Source organism: Mustela lutreola, chromosome 8 (assembly GCF_030435805.1).
Source record: "Mustela lutreola isolate mMusLut2 chromosome 8, mMusLut2.pri, whole genome shotgun sequence".
Lineage (NCBI taxonomy): Eukaryota > Metazoa > Chordata > Mammalia > Carnivora > Mustelidae > Mustela > Mustela lutreola.
In genome coordinates this window covers 43,107,952-43,126,854 of record NC_081297.1, presented here as the reverse complement: position 1 = coordinate 43,126,854, position 18,903 = coordinate 43,107,952, and the positions used below count along the sequence as shown (strand labels likewise).

Genomic DNA, 18,903 nt, shown 5'->3' with positions numbered 1-18,903 from the left:
CTGCCCCCTCCCCCCTCCCCCCAATCCTTCCACACAAAGCCACCCCTTGCTAACATTCCCAGGAAGATGAGATTTCACTGCTCTTTCTGACTTTTTCTCCAGTGTCCTAGCTGACTTTCTTTCCACAGACAGTGTCATCATCTGGGTGAGAGAGCCTATCTCCAGCTCTGGGCTTTAGGGTGAGGCCTGGTCTCTGGAGTCTGAACAGAATTAGGGCAGAGGGAGTCTGGTATGTGGAAGAGATATTGCTATCTACTTATGCCAGCCAGATGCTGGTTTTGTAACTTTGGGTAGCCATGACCCAATCCCTACTTGCCCTAATGCCCACTTTATTCTGCTTTTGAAATAACAGTCTGAGTGAGAAACAAGGTGTCTGGTGGCGTGTCACCCTATATGGCATCTACCAATGAGAGGACCCAACCCGTGTGCCCAGCCCAGGTCTGTGCTCTGGACTCTGAACTTTCCACTCGGCACCCTGGGGTCAGCGCATGGAAACACAGCCTACTGGCATGGAAATGTAACCGCCATAACCGAGACTCCGCCCAGGGAGAAACCGAAACACCCATCATGCATTGGCAAATCTACCTAAATCTAATGAAAATATTCCTCATCAGCCTTGACCCTTGCCTGAAAAGAACTTTTGTTTCACTTGGGGTTTATTTGTCTGGCAAATAGGAGCTCTGGCTCCAGGAGCAGGACTGGGAGAAAGAGACGACTGCAGCAATTGTACCTCAAATGATCTCTGCTTAGTTGTCAGAAACAGCACAAGCTTTGGCTCTCCCAGACCAAAGAACCCCTCAGTACATCGTATTTTTTTTTCTGGTGTGAGAAAAAACAGGGCTCTCTCCACAGCCTTATAAACCTGCAAACATTCAGGCCACAGGTGATCCTTGGTTTCTTCCACACTCCCATCTGACTCTCTTTTTGGAAAAACACGGAGAGGCAAGTGCTAATATCACATCCTTTTCTTTTCTTTCTTTTTTAAAAGATTTTTTAAAAAATTTATTATTTGACAGAGAGAGAGGGATCACAAGTAGGCAGAGAGGCAGGCGGGGGTGGGGGAAGCAGGCACCCCACTGAGCAGAGTGTCCAACGTGGGACTCGATCCCAGGACCCTAAGACCACAACATGAGCCGAAGGCAGAGGCTCAACATACTGAGCCATCCAGGCAGGTACCCTTTCTTTTTTTTTTTTTTTATATTTAAGATTTTATTTATTTATTTGACAGATAGAGAGTACAGGCAGGGGGAGCAGCATAGGAAGAGGGGGAAGCTGGCACCCTGCCAAGTAGGGACCCCGAAGTGAAGTGGGGCTTCATCCCAAGACTCCGGGATCATGTCCTGAGCCGAAGGCAGCCGCCCAACCAACTGAGCCAACCAGGCACCCTCACATCCCTTTTTGAGGGATTGAGCCTCTCATCAGGCTTTCTGCTCAGGGGGGAGCCTGCTTCCCTCTATCTCTGCCTGCTTCTCTGCCTACTTGTGATCTCTGTCTGTCAAATAAATAAAATCTCTTTTTAAAAAGATTTTATTTATTTATTTGACAGAGAGAGAGATCACAAGTAGGCAGAGAGGCAGGCAGAGAGAGAGGGGGGAAGCAGGCTCCTTGCTGAGCAATGAGCCCGATGCAGGGCTCGATCCCAGGACCCTGAGATCATGACCTGAGCGGATGGCAGAGGCTTAACCCACTGAGCCTCCTAGGCGCCCCAAATAAATAAAATATTAAAAAAAAAAAAGAAAATGAGATGGTTTACAACTCATTTGAAACTTGTTACATTTCTCACTTCAACTAAGTTATATATATTTTTCAATATGAAGTTGTTGGGGTGTTATCAGATGCTGTCCAGTAGAATGTTGTGAGTCACACGTCTATACCAGACATCTGGCCAAAGGTTGGCCAGTGTATTTACACCTGCAATTACAGTGCTCATTGTACCCTGTGGTCCTCACTGGTACCAATGTCTTAATCTGGAAGATGGAGAAGTAGAACTTTTCCCTGAGATTCAAATATACTTACTTTCTCACCTTTAAAAAACCCCCAGCATTTTGGGATGCTTGGGTGGCTCAGTCAGTTAAGCCTTTGGCAGGTCATGATCTCCGGGTCCTGGAATCAACCCCCACATGGGGCTCCCTGCCCAGTACCTGCTTCTCCCTCTGTCTCTACCCCTCTCCCTGCTCTCTCTCTCAAATAACTAAATAAAATCTTTAAAATGAATAAATAAATAAAAATAAAAACCCAGCATTTTAATTTCACCAGTACCGCTAAACATGTATTGTTTTTCCTCCCATTGGCTCCTCAAGCTGGATACTCCTGGAGTTTCATGTCTCTCCCAGGCCCATTCCTGGTCCACAACAGGGATGGGAAATACACAAAGGCCTCAGTCCCATTGTTGTAACTCTGATTACAGCCCCGGGGTCTGCTGTTCCTGTCCTAGTTTTTTACATTGGTGCCATAGGTCTGGGTTTTTACTTGATTTCCCTGTGTAGCCTTCTAGTTTCCTATTGAGATTGAAGACTACAGTGTTTATGTCTTCCCAATATTGGTTCCTTTAGGCACCCCTCTAAAGTTTAAGTGATCCTGGTGAAGCTATGGAGGCTGACACCATCTCCTTCCTACTCCCCAGATAATAAAGCGTGGGTGTGTGGCCTCAGCTGGCCAGTCAGAGGAGTCTATCTTCCCTGGCTCTAATGGTTGGTTCAGGAATAGGTAGAACCCATGCCAGCCCAAACAGAGCCCATATTATACTTTTTTTCTTTTTCTTTTCTTTACTTTTCTTTTATTTATTTATTTTAAAGATTTTATTTGTTTATTTGACAGACAGAGATCACAAGTAGGCAGAGAAGCAGGCAGAGAGAGAGAGAGAGGAGGAAGTAGGCTCCCTGCTGAGCAGAGAGCCCGATGTGGGGCTGGATCCCAGGACCCTGGGATCATGACCTGAGCCGAAGGCAGAGCTTTAACCCACTGAGCCACCCAGGTGCCCCTATACTTTTTTTTCTTAATGAAAGTTACTTGGAAAGATTTTCTCTGTCCATTAGGACTGCCAAGCTTGGGAGACAGGAGCAGCTAACAGCCATCTTGCCTTTGGCCACAGAGCTAGAAGCAGGGAAAGACAAGCAGGGACAAGGAAATTATGGAGAAAGCGTGGTGGATTGGACTATTGCTTCTAACTCTTTATGCTTAATTTGAAATTATATAGAGAGATTTATCTATCAATATATCATCTATTTGTCCAGCTGTCTCTCTCTCTCTAATCTTTTGCAATTTGACTTTGCAGTGCCTCCCACTAGAGTAAATGGAATTTACATCCATGTTCATTGACTTTGGACTTAGTCATATGACTAATCTGAGACCATGAAGATTAATACCTATGTTTTCTCCTAAGAACTTTATCTGTTTAGCCCTGACATTCAAGTCTTTGATCCATTTTGTGTTAATTTTTTAAAAAATTGTTGTTAAAAAAATAAATATTTTATTCATTCATTTGACAGATAGAGCATAAACAGGCAGAGTGGCAGGCAGAAGGAGATAGAGAAACAGGCTCTCCACCAAGCAGGGAGCCGGACAGGATCATGACCTGAGCTGAAGGGAGCTTTCTAACTGTCTGAGCCACGCAGGCACCTCAGCTGTGTTAATTTTTATATGGTATGAGGTAGGGGTCTAAATTCATGATTTTGAATATGGCTATCTGTTGCCTGAGCACTGTTTGTTGAATTCTTTCTCCAATGAATGGTCTCGGCGCCCTTGTCAGGAATCAACTGACCATAGATGTATGGACTTATTTCTGGACAAATTATTCTATTCCATTGATATATATGTCTATTCTTATGTCAATATCATGTTGTATTGATTATTGTAGGTTTGAAGTAAGTTTTGAAGTTGAGAAGTATGAGCCCTTTGACTATTCTTTTTCAAGATTGTTTTGGCAATTCCATGTCCCTTGCTTTTTCGTGTGGTTTTAGGATCAGTTTTCTATTTCTGCAAAAAGGTAGCTGGAATTCATAAATCTGATTCAAATCAACTCCTCAATAAGGCCTTGTTTAACTTGGTCATTGTATCTCCAACATCCAGCACAGGGCTGGACCCAAAGTAGATTCTCAATATTTTGTGCATGAATTTAAAAAAAGGTAGTTTTAAAAAGCAGTAATAGGGGCGCCTGGGTGGCTCAGTGGGTTAAAGCCTCTGCCTTCGGCTCAGGTCATGATCCCAGTTCCTGGGATCGAGCCCCACATCGGGCTCTTTGCTCAGCAGTGAGCCTGCTTCCTCCCCTCTCTCTCTGCCTGCCTCTCTGCCTACTTGTAATTTCTGTCTGTCAAATAAAATAAATAAAATCTTTAAAAAAAAAAAAAAAAAAAAAAAAAAAAAAGCAGTAATAGAGGGGCGCCTGGGTGGCTCAGTGGGTTAAGCTGCTGCCTTCAGCTCAGGTCATGATCTCAGGGTCCTGGGATCGAGTCCCGCATCGGGCTCTCTGCTCAGCAGGGAGCCTGCTTCCTCCTCTCTCTCTCTGCCTGCCTCTCTGCCTATTTGTGATCTCTCTCTGTCAAATAAATAAATAAAATATTTAAAAAAAAAAAAAAGGCAGTAATAGAGTGCCTGGATAGCTCAGTCAGTTAAGTGTCTGCCTTTGGCTCTAGTCATGACCCCAGGGTCCTGGGATCAAGCCCCACATTGGGCTTCCTGCTTGGTGGGGCTCTGCTTCTCCCTCTCCTTCTGCCCATGACCCCCTTACTTATGTGCTCTGTCAAATGAATAAATAAAAATCTTTTTAAAATTTTTTTAAAAAACTGGCAATAATGTACCTATGCCATGATATGGAACATTATTATACCTCAAAAGCCACTTGTATGCCACTCCCTGATCAAACTTCCTCATCATTTCTTTTTTCTTTTCTTTTTTTAAAGATTTTTATTTATTTATTTGAGAGAGAGACGGTGAGAGAGAGCATGAGCAAGGAGAAGGTCAGAGAGAGAAGCAGACTCCCGTGGAGCTGAGAGCCCGATGCGGGACTCCATTCGTGGACTCCGGGATCATGACCTGAGCCGAAGGCAGTCATCCAACCAACTGAGCTACCCAGGCATCCCCCGCATCATTTCTTTCCTTTTTTTTTTTTTTAAAGCTGACTCTGTGTCTATCCCAAAATAGTACATTAGTTATTTTTGCCTATTTTTAAACTTTTATATCAGTGAAATCATATTGTATGTATTTTACTGTGACTTGCTTATTTCAAAACACATTATATTTTGAAATTCACTTATGCTAACGTAGCTTTTTAAAACTGAAGTATAGTAGACATATATCACATTAGTTTTCAGGTGTACAACATGATCTGACATTTGTAATGTATTGCAAAATGATCACCATGATGTCTAGTTACCATCTGCAAAATAATCTTTTGCTGTAACTGGTCTATTCAGACTTTCTCTTTCTTCATGAATCAGTATTGGAAGACTCTATGTTTTTAGCAATTTATTTTTTTCTAGATTGTCAAATTTGTTCGCATATAATTGTTCACAATAGTCTCTTATGATCTCTTGTATTTCTTTTAGATGCAAAATGTGACATCAAAAACAGAAAGTTACAGAGAGATGTAAAAATGTAGTGTTGGGGGGCGCCTGGGTGGCTCAGTGGGTTAAAGCCTCTGCCTTCGGCTCAGGTCATGATCACAGGGTTCTGGGATCGAACCCTGCATCAGGCTGTCCGCTCCGCGGAGAGCCTGCTTCCTCCTCTCTCCCTTTCTACCTGCCTTTCTGCCTACTTGTGATCTCTGTCTGTCAAATAAATAAAATCTTTAAAAAAAAAAATGTAGTGTTAGAATGCATTCAAATTTCTTATCAGCTAAAAATAGACCTCAGTTTGCTATCACAATTTACATATTTTTATTTTGTACATCCCTTAACTAATTACTGTGGTTGTAGTTATTTTTTGCTACTTTAAAAAAATATATTTTATTTATTTGACAGACAACACAAGTAGGTGGAGAGGCAGGCAGAGAGAGAGGGAGAAGCAGGCTCTCCACTGAGCAGAGAGCCCAATGTGGGGCTTGATCCCAGGACCCTGAGATCATGACCTGAGCCGAAGGCAGAGGCTTAACCCACTGAACCACCCAGGCACCCCTATTTTGCTACTTTTGCTTTTTAACCTTCATACTAGCTTTATAAGTGATTAACTCACTACCTTTACTACATATTTACCATTGAGATTTTTACTCTCATATGTTTTCTTCTTACTAATTTTAATTTGTACCATCTCCCCAACTTTTTTTTTTTTTTTTCCTAAAGCAAGCAATTCCTTTAACATTTCTTGGAGAGCCAATTTACTGGTGACGAACTAGTCCTTTAACTTTTGTTTGTCCGGAAAGCTCTTTATGTCTCCCTTAATTCTGAATGATAACCTCACCAAATAGTGTGCTCCAGGTTGGAAATTTTTCCCCTTCAGTACTTTGAATATATCGTGACACTCTCTTCTGGCCTGAAGCTTTCTTTTACATAATGATTTGTTTTTCTCTTGCTGTTTTTAAGATTTTCTCTTCATCTTGACATTTTCATTATAATGTGTCTTGGCATGGGTCTCTTCAGGTTTATCTTTTTCTCAAGTCTTTGGCCTCTCTGCATCTGGATGTCTTTTTCCTTCTCCAGGTTAGGGAAGTTTTCAACCATTATTTTTTCAAATAAACTTTCTGCTCCTTTTACCTCTCTCTTCTCCTTGGGAGACCCCTCGAATGTGTGATGTTGTCTCACAAAAAATTATTTTTTCTTTTTGCTGCTCTGATTGGGTGAGTTCCACTTCCCTCTCTTCCAGCTCACTGATTCTTTCTTCTGCTTCATCGAGTCTACTGTTGAACCTCACTAGTGTATTTTTTCAGTGCAGTTATTGTATTCTTTAGTTATTTAACTTCTGTTTGGTACTTTTTATATTTCCTATCTCTTTTCTCTTTGTTGAAGTTCTTGCTGTATTCCTCCATTCTCCTGAGTTCAGTGAGCATGTTTATGACCATTATCTTGAACTCTTTATCAGGTATGACACTTACATTAGTTTCTTTTCTTTTTTGTTTAAAGACTTTATTTTTATTTATTTGACAGAGAAAGAGCATAAGCAGGGAGAACAGCAGCAGAGGGAGAGGGAGAAGCAGACTCCCGCTTAACAAGAAGTCTGATTCGGGGCTCAATCCCAGGCCTCTGGGATCATGACCTGAGCCGAAGGCCGTTCCTTAATCAACTGGGTCACCCAAGTGACCCCTTATCTTTGTTTCATTGAAGTTTTTCCTCCCTTGGGTTTTAGCTTGTTCTTTTGTTTAGGACATACCCCTATCTCCTTATTTTGCTTGACTCTCTTTTTCTATGCATTAAGTGAAACAGCTATCTCTGGTGTTGAAAGAGTAGCCTTTTGTAGGAAAGAAAGCTTATCATTTAGCTGACCTTAGCTCTTGGTTGTTTCTCAAACTTTAGTGATTGTCTAAGTAACCTGATTTATTCCTGATAGGTCCCAGTTACTGAGAGACTTCCAGTTCCAGAAAGAAGGGTCTCAGTCCCTAATTTCAGGCTGAATGGAAAGTAGACCCTCAGGCAGCAGCTTTTAAGGTAAGTACGTTCCTGTGGTACCATAATTGAACAACTCTGCTGGCCTACTGGCCAGGTAATCTGGAGGTTTCTCCATGGAGATAGTTATAAAAAATTGGGGCTCCAGATGAGTCTTTTCTAAGAGGTATCAGAAAGCTTTAGTGAGGCCAAAGGGAAGTGCAAAGATGGCACCCCCTAGGCTATGTTCATTCCCAGAGAACATCTCTGTAGCCTCCGGATGTGTGGCAAACCTGAAATGTGCCCCTCAGGTTGAAGTTCCAGTAAAAATAAATAGGTGTTTTTCACAGAAGGACTGGAGATGTGTTTTGGTCTGATATCTATGAAGTGCCCTGGGGGGCGATAGCCTGCCAAGAATTGTGTCTTCAATTATCTCAGAACTGTGAGGCCCAGAAACACAATCCTCCCTGGCCACCAAAGCCAGACAATCAAGGGGCTTCCCTTATGTGGGCTACACATACCTGCTGGCTCTGGCATGGCTGTGAAGGTGGTATGGGAGTGGAGTGTACCCACCAGTGCTAGAGGGTTAGAGGGACAGTGCAAAAATGTTGCCTGCCTGTGCCTCCATTCCTGGAGAGTTTTAAGAGGACATGTCCAACCAACATATAACTAAAGATAAGCAAATAAATCTACTACACATACAGTCTTAGAACTTTTCAAACTGGTACTTTCATTCTGGGTCCCAAGATGAGTGAGACTGCATACAAACCTTTCATGAGTAGAAGCTCTATTCCCTGTAGTCCTATGCTTCTTTTGTATATAAGCCCTATTGGTTTTCAAAGCTAGACATTTTGGGGTCTCATTTCTCTAGGACAGATCCCAAGGCTTGAGGTGCCTAACAGGAGGCACAAACCCTTCACTCCTCAGGGAGAATCTCTATATTTGTGAGATCCCTCCTGATGGTGAGTCACTTCAGAGACCATGTCTCTGCCCCTCCTACCTGTCTCCATGTGGCCTTTTTATCTGTTGTGGAGGAGGTGCCCAGCTGTCTTTCAGGCCTTTGTTGGAGGGAGTTAATTCATATGTAGTTGCAGATTTGTGTGGTCATGGGAATAATTGAGTTCAGGATCTTCCTAGCCCACTCTCTTGTAATTCCTCCTCCTTGTAGCTCTTGTTTATTCATTAATTTCCACAGTTTATTCTATTATGTAAATGTACAGGATCTTATTTATCCATTTGGGTTGTTCCAAGGTTTTTGCTATAATGACACATGATGCTAGATACTCCTGTATGTCTTTTAGTTACACATATAAGAGTTACTATACTTAGCAATGACATTTCTGGGTCATAGGATATTTGTATATTAAACTATACTTAGTAATCCAAGCTGTTCTCCAAAGTGGTCATATAACTTTACACTCCCACCTGAAGTAGGTGAGAATTCTCACCATCGTCTTTTACATTTTATTCCTTCCTTCTGGATTCAGTATCCTTCTCCCTGAAGAATACACTTTAGTTGTTGGTTTTTGTTTTTTTTTTTGTTTATTTCCAGAGAAAATCTGCAAATGCTAAGCTGTCCTGGTCTTTATTTTATTGATAATGTTTTTGTTTTACCTGCACTCTGAATGAGAATTTATCTGAACATAGAATTCTATATAGACAGTGATTTTTATTTTTCTCTCATCATTTAAAAAATATTATCCCATCATCCTTGGGTCTTTATTGTTCCATCTGCTTGTAATTCCTGTCTTTTGTCTCAGGTACAGTTTAAGATCTTTGTGATACCTACAACTTTGGCTGGATATGTCTAGGTATGCATTTCTTTCTTTCTTTTTTTTTTTTTTTTAGAGATTTAAAAAATTTATTTATTTGACAGAGGGAGACACAGAGATCACGAGTAGGCAGAGAGGAAGGCAGAGAAAGAGAGGGAAGCAGGCTCCCTACTGAGCAGAGAGCCTGATGGGGGGCTCGATCCCACGACCCTGAGATCATGACCTGAGCCAAAGGCAGAGGTTTAACCCACTGAGCCACCTAGGTGCTCCTAAGTGTGCATTTCTTTTTATTTATTTCACTTGGCACTTGTTTTGATCCTTGATTTAGAGGATTCATAGCTTTCATTAATTCTGAGAAATGACCAGTGAGTAATTTCTGAGTTTTGACTCTTTCTCCATTTTCTCCCTTTTCTCCTTTTTTAATTTTTATTTATTTTTTTAAAAAAAGATTTTATTTATTTATTTGTCATAGAGAGTGAGCACAGGCAGACAGAGTGGCAGGCAGAGACAGAGGGAGAAGCAGGCTCCCCGCTTAGCAAGGAGCCTGATGCGGGACTCGATCCCAGGATGCTGGGATCATGACCTGAATCGAAGGCAGCCGCTTAATGACTAAGCCACCCAGGTGCCCCATCTCCTTTTTTTAAATTTAAATTTTAATCTTTTTATTTATTTTCTAAAAGTTTTTATTTTAATTTCCCAGTGCTCATTGCAACAAGTGCTCTCCTTAATCCATATTCCCTATTTTGCCCAATCCCCACCTCCTTCCCCTCTGGTAACCATCAGTTTAGTTTGTTCTCTTGGTTTGTCTCTCTTTTTTCCCCCCTATGATCTTTTGTTTTTGTTCATTCTTCTTCTTTTTTTTTTTTTTTTTTTTTTTTTTTTAAGGTCTTATTTGTTTATTTGAGAGAGAGAGAGCATGAGCTGGGGCAGGGACAGAGGGAGAGGGACAAGCAGTGTCCCCACTGAGCTGGGAACCCAACACAGGGCTCGATCTCAGGACCCTGAGATCATGATTGGAGACAAAGTCAGATGCTTAACCAATTAAGACATCTAGGCACTGTGGTTTTTTGTTTGTTTGTTTGTTTTGTTTTTTCTTAAATTCTACATAGGAGTAAAATTGTGTGGTATTTGTCTTTCTCTGACTGATTTATCTCTCTTAGTTTTATACTCTCTAGCTCCATCTGTGTCATTGCAAATGGCAAGATTTCATTCTTTTTTATGGCTGAATAATATTCTTCTTCTTCTTTTTTTTTATTTTTTAAAGATTTCATCCACTTCTCTGACAGAGAATGAGATCACAAGTAGGCAGAGAGGCAGAGACAGAGAGAGGAGGGAAGCAGGCTCCACCACCCTGAACAGAGAGCCTGATGCGGGGCTCAATCCCAGGACCCTGAGATCATGACCCGAGCCGAAGACAGAGGCTTAACCCACTGAGCCACCCAGACGTCCCGATATTCTGTTATCTATATATATCTCGCATCTTTATCCATTCATCTATCCATAAACACCTGGGATGCTTCCATAGTTTGACTATTGTACATAATACTGCAATAAACATAGGGGTGAATGTATCCCTTTGAATTAATGTTTTTGTATTTTTTGGATAAATACCCAATAGTGTGATTGCTGGATCATAGGGCAGTCCTATTCTTAACTTTTTGAGGAAACTCCATACTATTTTCCACAATAGTTGTACCAGTTTACATTCCCACCAATAGTGCAAGAGGGATCTCCTTTCTCCACATTCCTGTCAACACCTGTTGTTTCTTGTGTCGTTGATTTTAACCATTCTGACAGGTATGAAGTGATATATCATTGTAGCTTTTTTTTTTAAGATTTTATTTTTAAGTAGTTTCTACACCCAAAGTGGGACTCGAACTCACAACCCTGAGACCAAGAGTCACGTTCTCCCCCGACTGAGCCAACCGGGCACCCCTCATTGTAGTTTTGATTTGCATTTCTCTGATGATAAGTGATGAGCATCTTTTCACGTGTCTGTTGGCCATTTGTATGTTTTCTTTGGAGAAATGTCTATTCATGTCTTCTGTCCATTTCTTAATTAGATTATTTGTTTTTGGGGTGTTGTGTTTTACATGTTCTTTATATATTTTGGATTCTAACCCTTTTTTTTTTTTTGATATGTCATTTGCAAGTATCTTCTCCCATTTTAAAGGTTGCCTTTTAGTTTTGTTGATTGTTTCCTTCCCTATGCAGAGCTTTTTATTTTGCTATAGTCTCAATAGTCCCTTACTATTTTTGTTTCCCTTGCCTTGGAGGCCTATCTAGAAAAAAGTTGCTAAGGCTAGTGTCAGAGAAATTACAGTCTGTGCTCTCTTTGAAAATATTTGTGTTTTGAGGTCTTCACATTGAGGTGTTTAATCCATTTTGAATTCATTTTTGTGTATGGTATAAAAAAATGGTTCAGTTTCATTCTTTTGCATGTTGCTGTCCAGTTTTCTCAATGCCATCTGTTGAAGAGACATTCCTTTTCCCATTGGATATTCTTTCCTGCCTTGTTGAAGATTAATTGACCATAAAATTATAGCTTCATTTCTTGGTTTTCTATTCTGTTCCATTGATCTATGTGTCTGTGCTTGTGACAGTATCATACTGTTGATTACTTCAGCTTTGTAATATACCTTGAAGTCCGGAATTGCGAGCCTTCAGCTTTTTTCTCTTTTCCAAGATTGCTTTGGCTATTCAGGGCCTTTTGTGGTTCCATATAAAGTTTAGTATTGTTTGTTCTTGTTCTGTGAAAAATGCTGTTGGTATTTTGATAAGGATTACATTAAATGTGTAGCTTGCTTTGGGTATTATAGGCATTTTAACAATATTTGTTCTTTCAAGCCATGAACATGGGATATTTTTCCATTTCTTTGTGCCATCTTCAATTTCTTTTATCAGTGCTTTATAGTTTTCAGAGTACAGGTCTTTGTTTAGGTTTATTCTTAGGTCTATTATTATTTTTGGTGCAGTTGTAAATGGAATTCTTTTCTTTTTTTTTTTTACCAAAACATTTTTACAAAAGATTTATTTATTTATTTATTTATTTATTTAACATAAGTAGGGGGAAGGCCAGAGGAAGAGGGAGAAAGAATTTCAGGTGGACTCCACACTGAGCTTGATCTCATGACCCTGGGATCATGATGTGAGCCAAAGCCAAGAGCTGGACATTTAACCAACTGAGCCACCCAGGTGTCCCTTGGGATCTTGGGATTGTTTTCTTAATTTGTCTTTCTACTGCTTCATTACTGGTGTATAGAAATGCAACAGACTTCTGTAGATTGATTTTGTACCCTGTGACTTTATTGAATTTATTTTTCAGTTCTAGCAGTTTTTAGATGGAGTCTTTGGGACTTTTATATATAGCATCATGCCATTTGCAAATAGTGAAAATTTTACTTCTTCCTTACCAATCTGGATGCCTTTTATTTCTTTTTGTTTTCTGATTGCTGTGGCTTCTAGTACTGTTGAATAACTATGGCGAGAGTGGACATCCTTGTCTTGTTCCTGACTTTAGGAGAAAGGCTCTCAGTTTTTCCCCACCAATGATGTTGTTAGCTGTGGGTTTTTCCTATATGGTCTTTATTATGTTTAGGTATGTTACCTCCAAACCTACTTTTTTGGGGATTTTTACCATGAATGGATGTTGTACTTTGCCAACTGTTTTTCCTGCATCTATTGAAATAATCCTATGATTCAAATCCTTTCTCTTATTGATGTGATGTATCACATTGTTTGATTTGCAAATACTGAACCATGCTTGGCAATCTAGGCATAAGTCCACTTGATTGTGGTGAATGATTTTTTTAATGTGTCATTGGATTTTGTTTGCTAGCATTTTGTTGAGGACTGTTGCATCTATGTTCATCAGAGATATTGGCCTGTATTTTTCTTTTTTTGTTGTGTCCTTATTTGGCTCTGATTTCAGGGTAATGCTGGCCTCATAGAATGATTTTGGAAGTTTTCCTTCTTTTTCCTATTTTTTGGAGTAGTTTGAGGAGAGTAAGTATTAACTCTTCTTTACATATTTGGTAGAATTCACCTGTGAAGCCATCTGTCCCTGAACTTATGTTTGTTGGTAATTTTTTTTGGGGGGGGGATTTTTAAATTACTGATTTCTCAATTTCTTTGCTGGTAATTGATCAGTTCAAATTTTTTATTTCTTCCTTTTCATTTTAGTAGTTAATATGTTCTAGGAATTTATCCATTTTGTCTAGGTTGTCCAATTTGTTAGCATATAGTTTTTCATAGCAGTCTCTTATAATTGTTTGTACTTCTGTGCTGTTGGTTGTTAGTTCTCCTCTCGCATTTGTGGTTTTATTCACTTTGTGTCTTTTCTGTTTTTTCCTTGTCTTGTCTTTTTTTTTCTTGTCTTTTCTCTTTTTTTCTTGTGATTTTATTCACTTTTGTCTTTGTCTTTTTTCCTCTTTTTTCTGTTTTTTCCATTTGCATGATAATAGAAGTCCTGTAAGTGGTTTATGGGTCCCGTATCAGACTCCTTGCTCAGCAGGGAGTTTGCTTCTCCCTCTCCCTCTGACTGCTGCTTCCCCTGATTGTGCTTGTTCGCTCTCTCTCTCTCTCTCTCTGTTTTTCTCTGACAAATAAATAAATAATAAATTTGTTGAGGCTTATCTTGTGGCCCTAAATGTGATCTGTTCTGGAGAATGTTCCATGTGCACTTGAAAAGACTATGTATTCTGGTGTTTTAAGATGGAATGTTCTGAATGTATCTGTTAAATCCATCTTGTCTACTGTGTCATTCAAAACCTTTGTTTCCTTGTTGATTTTCTGTTCGGATGATCTGTAGGTGAGGGGTTAATGACCCCTACTACTATTGTATTGTTATCAATTAGTCCCTTAAGTTTCTTGTTAACTCTTTTATGTATTTGGGTATACCCATGTTGTGTGCATAAATATTTACAATTGCTGTATCTTGTTGGATTGTCCCCTTTATTATTATATAGTGTCCTTCTTTGTCTCTTGTTACAGCTTTTTGTTTTAAAGTTTACCTTGGTATAAGTATTGCTATTTTTGCTTTCTTGTGACATCTATTTGCATGATAAATTTTCTCTATTCCTTCTCTATCAATCTGCAGGTATCTTTGGTAGGTAGCATATAGATGGGGCTTGTTTTTCAACCATTCTGTTATCCTATGTCTTTTTTTAAAAATTTATTTTATTTTATTATTATTTTTTTATTTTTTTTAATTTTTTATTTTTTATAAACATATATTTTTATCCCCAGGGGTACAGGTCTGTGAATCACCAGGTTTACACACTTCACAGCACTCACCAAAGCACATACCCTCCCCAATGTCCATAATCCCACCCCCTTCTCCCAAACTACCTCCCCCCAGCAACCCTCAGTTTGTTTTGTGAGAGTAAGAGTCACTTATGGTTTGTCTCCCTCCCAATCCCATCTTGTTTCATTTATTCTTCTCCTACCCACTTAAGCCCCCATGTTGCATCACCACTTCCTCATATCAGGGAGATCATATGATAGTTGTCTTTCTCTGCTTGACTTATTTCTCTAAGCATGATACGCTCTAGTTCCATCCATGTTGTCGCAAATGGCAAGATTTCATTTCTTTTGATGGCTGCATAGTATTCCATTGTGTATATATACCACATCTTTTATTTATTTATTTATTTATTTATTTATTTATTTATTATACAAGAGAGCAAATCTACACCTTTATTTACTTTTCATTAAATTTAAATCCTTGAGGGGTACAGCATCACACGGATTCTGTGGCCAATGGCTTTAGCAGGAAGGTTGCTTCGGAATTTGGCATGAACCATGCCGCTGTTTCCATGAGCACGAGTTACTTTTCCCCAGATTACTCTGGTTTTGTTTGGTTTGCCACCAGGAGTCACTGTGTTGTTCTTTGCTTTGTACACGTAAGCACATCTCTTGCCCAGATAGAATTCCGTTTCATCTCGAGCATATACACCTTCGATTTTAAGAAGAGCTGTGTGCTCCCTCTGGTTGCGGAGACCCCGCTTATAGCCAGCAAAAATGGCCTTGGACCACAGCCTTCCAGATATTATTCGCCGTTTTAGAGGAGTCCTGTTCCCAGCAGGCCTCCACAAGCCCCAAGATGGCGGAAAAAAGCTATACCACATCTTCTTGATCCATTCATCTGTTGATGGACATCTAGGTTCTTTCCATTATCCTATGTCTTTTGATTAGAGCATCTAGTCCACTTATATTCAAAGTAATTATTGACAGATATGTATTTATTGCTGTTTTATTCCTTGTCCTGTGGTTGTTTCTGAAAGTTTTTCTTTTTTTTTTTTTTTAAGATTTTATTTATTTATTTGACAGAGAGAAATCACAAGTAGATGGAGAGGCAGGCAGAGAGAGAGAGAGAGGGAAGCAGGCTCCCGCCGAGCAGAGAGCCCAACGCGGGACTCGATCCCAGGACCCTGAGATCATGACCTGAGCTGAAGGCAGCGGCTTAACCCACTGAGCCACCCAGGTGCCCCTGAAAGTTTTTCTTGATCCTTTCCTGTTCTTCTCCTTCATGGTTTGCTGGTTTTCTTTAGTGGTATATTTGAATTTTTTCTCTTTGTTCTTTGCATATCTATTAATAGTTATTGATTTATAGTTATAATTTGGTTTATATATAATATCTTCTGCATATAGCAGTCTGTATTAAACTGATGGTCATTTAAGTTTAAGATTTTATTTATTTATTTGATAGACAGAGATCGCAAGTGGGCACAGAGACAGGCAGATACAGAGGAGGAAGCAGGCTCATGCTGAGCAGAGAGCCTGATGCATGGCTTAATCCCTGATGCATGGGATCATGACCTGAGCCGAAGGCAGAGGCTCTAACCCACTGAGCCACCCAGGCGCCCCTGTGGTCATTTATGTTTGAGCCAATTTTTACTCCTCTTCTCCCCATGTTTTAGGTATATGATATCATATTGTACATCCTCTAATTTTGTGACTTCCTTGGCTTGTTTTTCACAGAAATATTCATTTTTTACTGCTTTTTTTTGTTTCCTACCTTCATACTGTCACTTTTGGCCTTTCCTTTCCACTCAAGAGTCCCCTTTAGTATTTCTTGCGGGGCTAGTTTAGTGTTCATAAACTCCTTTGGTTTTTGTTTGGGAAATTATCTCTCCTCCTTTTCTGAATAATAGCCTTGCTGGATAGAATATTCTTGACTACGGGGTTTTCCCTTTCAGCACTTTGAATATATCATGCCAGTCCTGGCTTGGAAAGTTTCTGCTGCAAAATCCACTGATACCCTCATGGGGTTTCCTTAGTATGTAACTGTCTTCTTTTATCTTGTAGCTTTTAATACTTTTAAAAATCACTATATTTTGCCATTTTTAAAAAAGATTTCATTTATTTATTTGAAGGAGACAATGAGAAAGAGCATGAGAGTGCAGAGGTCAGAGGGAGAAGTAGACTCCCTGTGGAGCTGGGAGCCCAATGTGGGGCTCGATCCCCGGGATCATGACCTGAGCTGAAGGCAGTTGTTGCCTAACCGACTGAGCCACCCAGGTGCCCTATATTTTGCCATTTTAATTACAATATTTATTGGTGTGGATCTGCTTTGATTGATTTTTTTGAAGGTTCTCTGTGACTCTTGGATTTGGGTATTTATTTCTTAGCCCAGATTAGGAAAGTTTACAACTATTATGTCTTCAAATAAATTCTCTGCCTGCTTTTCTCTCTCTCTTCTTCTTCTTCTTCTTCTGGGACTCCTATAATACAAATGTTATTACATAAGTCTCATTTGCATAATTTCTTTTTTTCCTCTTTTATCCACTTAATTACTTTCCATTACTCTGTCTTCTAGGTCATTGATTTGTTCCTCTGTTTCTTCCAACCTGATGTTTATTCCATCAAGTGTGTTTCTTGCTTCATTTATTTATTTTTTTAAAGATTTTTATTTATTTATTTGAAAGACAGAGATCACAAGCAGGGAGAGAGGCAGGCAGGGGTGGAGGGAAGCAGACTCCCCGCCGAGCAGAGAGCCTGACATGGGGCTTGATCCCAGGATCCTGGATCATGACCTGAGCTGAAGGCAGAAGCTTTAATCCACTTAGTCTCCCAGGCGCCCCCCTCATTTCATTTATTGAGTCTGTTGTCTCTACTATGTTATTCCTTATTTCTGTATTAAAGTTCTCACTCGGGGTGCCTGGGTGGCTCAGTGGGTTAAAGCCTCTGCCTTTGGCTCAGGTCATTTTCCCAGGTTCCTGGGATCGAGCCCCACATCGGGCTTTCTGCTCAGCAGGGAGCTTGCTTCCTCCTCTCTCTCTGTCTGCTTCTTTGCCTACTTGTGATCTACATCTGTCAAATAAATAAATAAAATCTTAAAAAAAAAATAAAGTTCTCACTCATGTCCTCCACTCTAATCAATTCCAGTGAATATCCTTATGATGATTGCTGTAAATTCTCCATCAGGGATGTTACTTACATCTGTTTTGCCTAGATCTCTGGTCATGGCCTTGTCCTGCTCTTTCGACAAATTCCTCTGTCTTCTCTTTTTGTCTCTCTTTGCCTATTTCTCTGTGTTAGGAAAGTCAGCTATGTCTCCTGTTCCTGAGGGTAATGGCTTTATGAAGAAGAGGTTCTGTAGTTTCCTGCAGCATAGCGTCCTCTGTTCTCCAGGGCCCGTCACTTCCAGGAACATCTCCAACATGTGGTACATGTGATCTGCTGTTGTGTCCTGGCCATTTTAACCTGGCCAGTTGTCTGTAGAGGCTCTCTTTGCCTGTTGTGGGCAGTGTTTGGTCTCTGGCCTGAATGTGGTGAGTCTTAACTATGCGTGCTCTGGTCTGCTTGTAAAATGAGACTCATCACCTCCACCACCAGAACCAAGGCCTCAAATAACTCTTGGGTCAGGAGACACGGTGTTGGGAAGGGTTTGGGCTGGTCTTCTTGGAGAGGGGCCCACTGCATTGGGAATGAGGTAAGTGTAACTGAAAAGGGTGGTTCTTCTGAAGTGTCTGTGGGGGTGGGGTTTGTTGTAAGCAAGTGAGGTAGTGAGTGTGGGTGCTGTGCTGATTCCCACAGGTGGCTCTGGGGTTATGCTGGGTGGTGAGGGAAGGAAATGGCACCAACTATCTTTTTGTTTCTGAAGAGGTCTCTCCATGTATGCTGCCTCTTTGGGATATGCTCCAAGATGAGCAACTACATCACTACTGTGTGCCCCAGGCATTCTTTAGGTCACGGTTTCCATGCTGTATGTCCATGAGTTCTTTGCTTGTCTTCTCTCCAAGAGAAGCCCCAATGGCCTGTGAGCTCTCCTAGAGCCAAGCATACTGACCTTATGAACTCCAGGCTTTAAGCCCCACTGGCTCTAAGAACTCACAAAATGTGGGTCCTTTCACTTTACAAGCCAATTGTTATGGGGATTTGTTTTTCCATGTGCTACCCTGTGTGCTAGTTTGTTTCTTTACGTGTTTCTCTAATTACTAGTTTTTGTTCATCATGTGACAACTTGCATTTCACGTATTTCACATTTTTGGTGTATTTGTTCCATGGTGCCTTTTAAATTCATACCCTTGATGCCTAGCATGGTTTTTATTACATAACAAATATTCAACAAATCTTGTTAAATAAATGATTGAATGAGTGAATGCTATTATAAAGAA

At 40.3% G+C, this 18,903-nt stretch overlaps 1 protein-coding gene across 1 annotated transcript; it reads right to left on the bottom strand.

The window, feature by feature from the left end:
* Positions 1-14,967: 14,967 nt before the first annotated feature.
* LOC131839697 (large ribosomal subunit protein eL33-like) lies at positions 14,968-15,411 on the bottom strand. The gene has a single exon (XM_059187458.1). It carries the CDS (start codon positions 15,409-15,411, stop codon positions 15,001-15,003), a length of 411 nt encoding a protein of 136 aa, XP_059043441.1. The 3' UTR covers positions 14,968-15,000.
* Between the last annotated feature and the right edge of the window lie 3,492 nt (positions 15,412-18,903).

Coding starts and splice junctions, on each gene's coding strand:
- LOC131839697 (XM_059187458.1), bottom strand. CDS start 15,411: ATGTGGTATAGCTTTTTTCCGCCATCTTGGGGCTTGTGGAGGCCTGCT.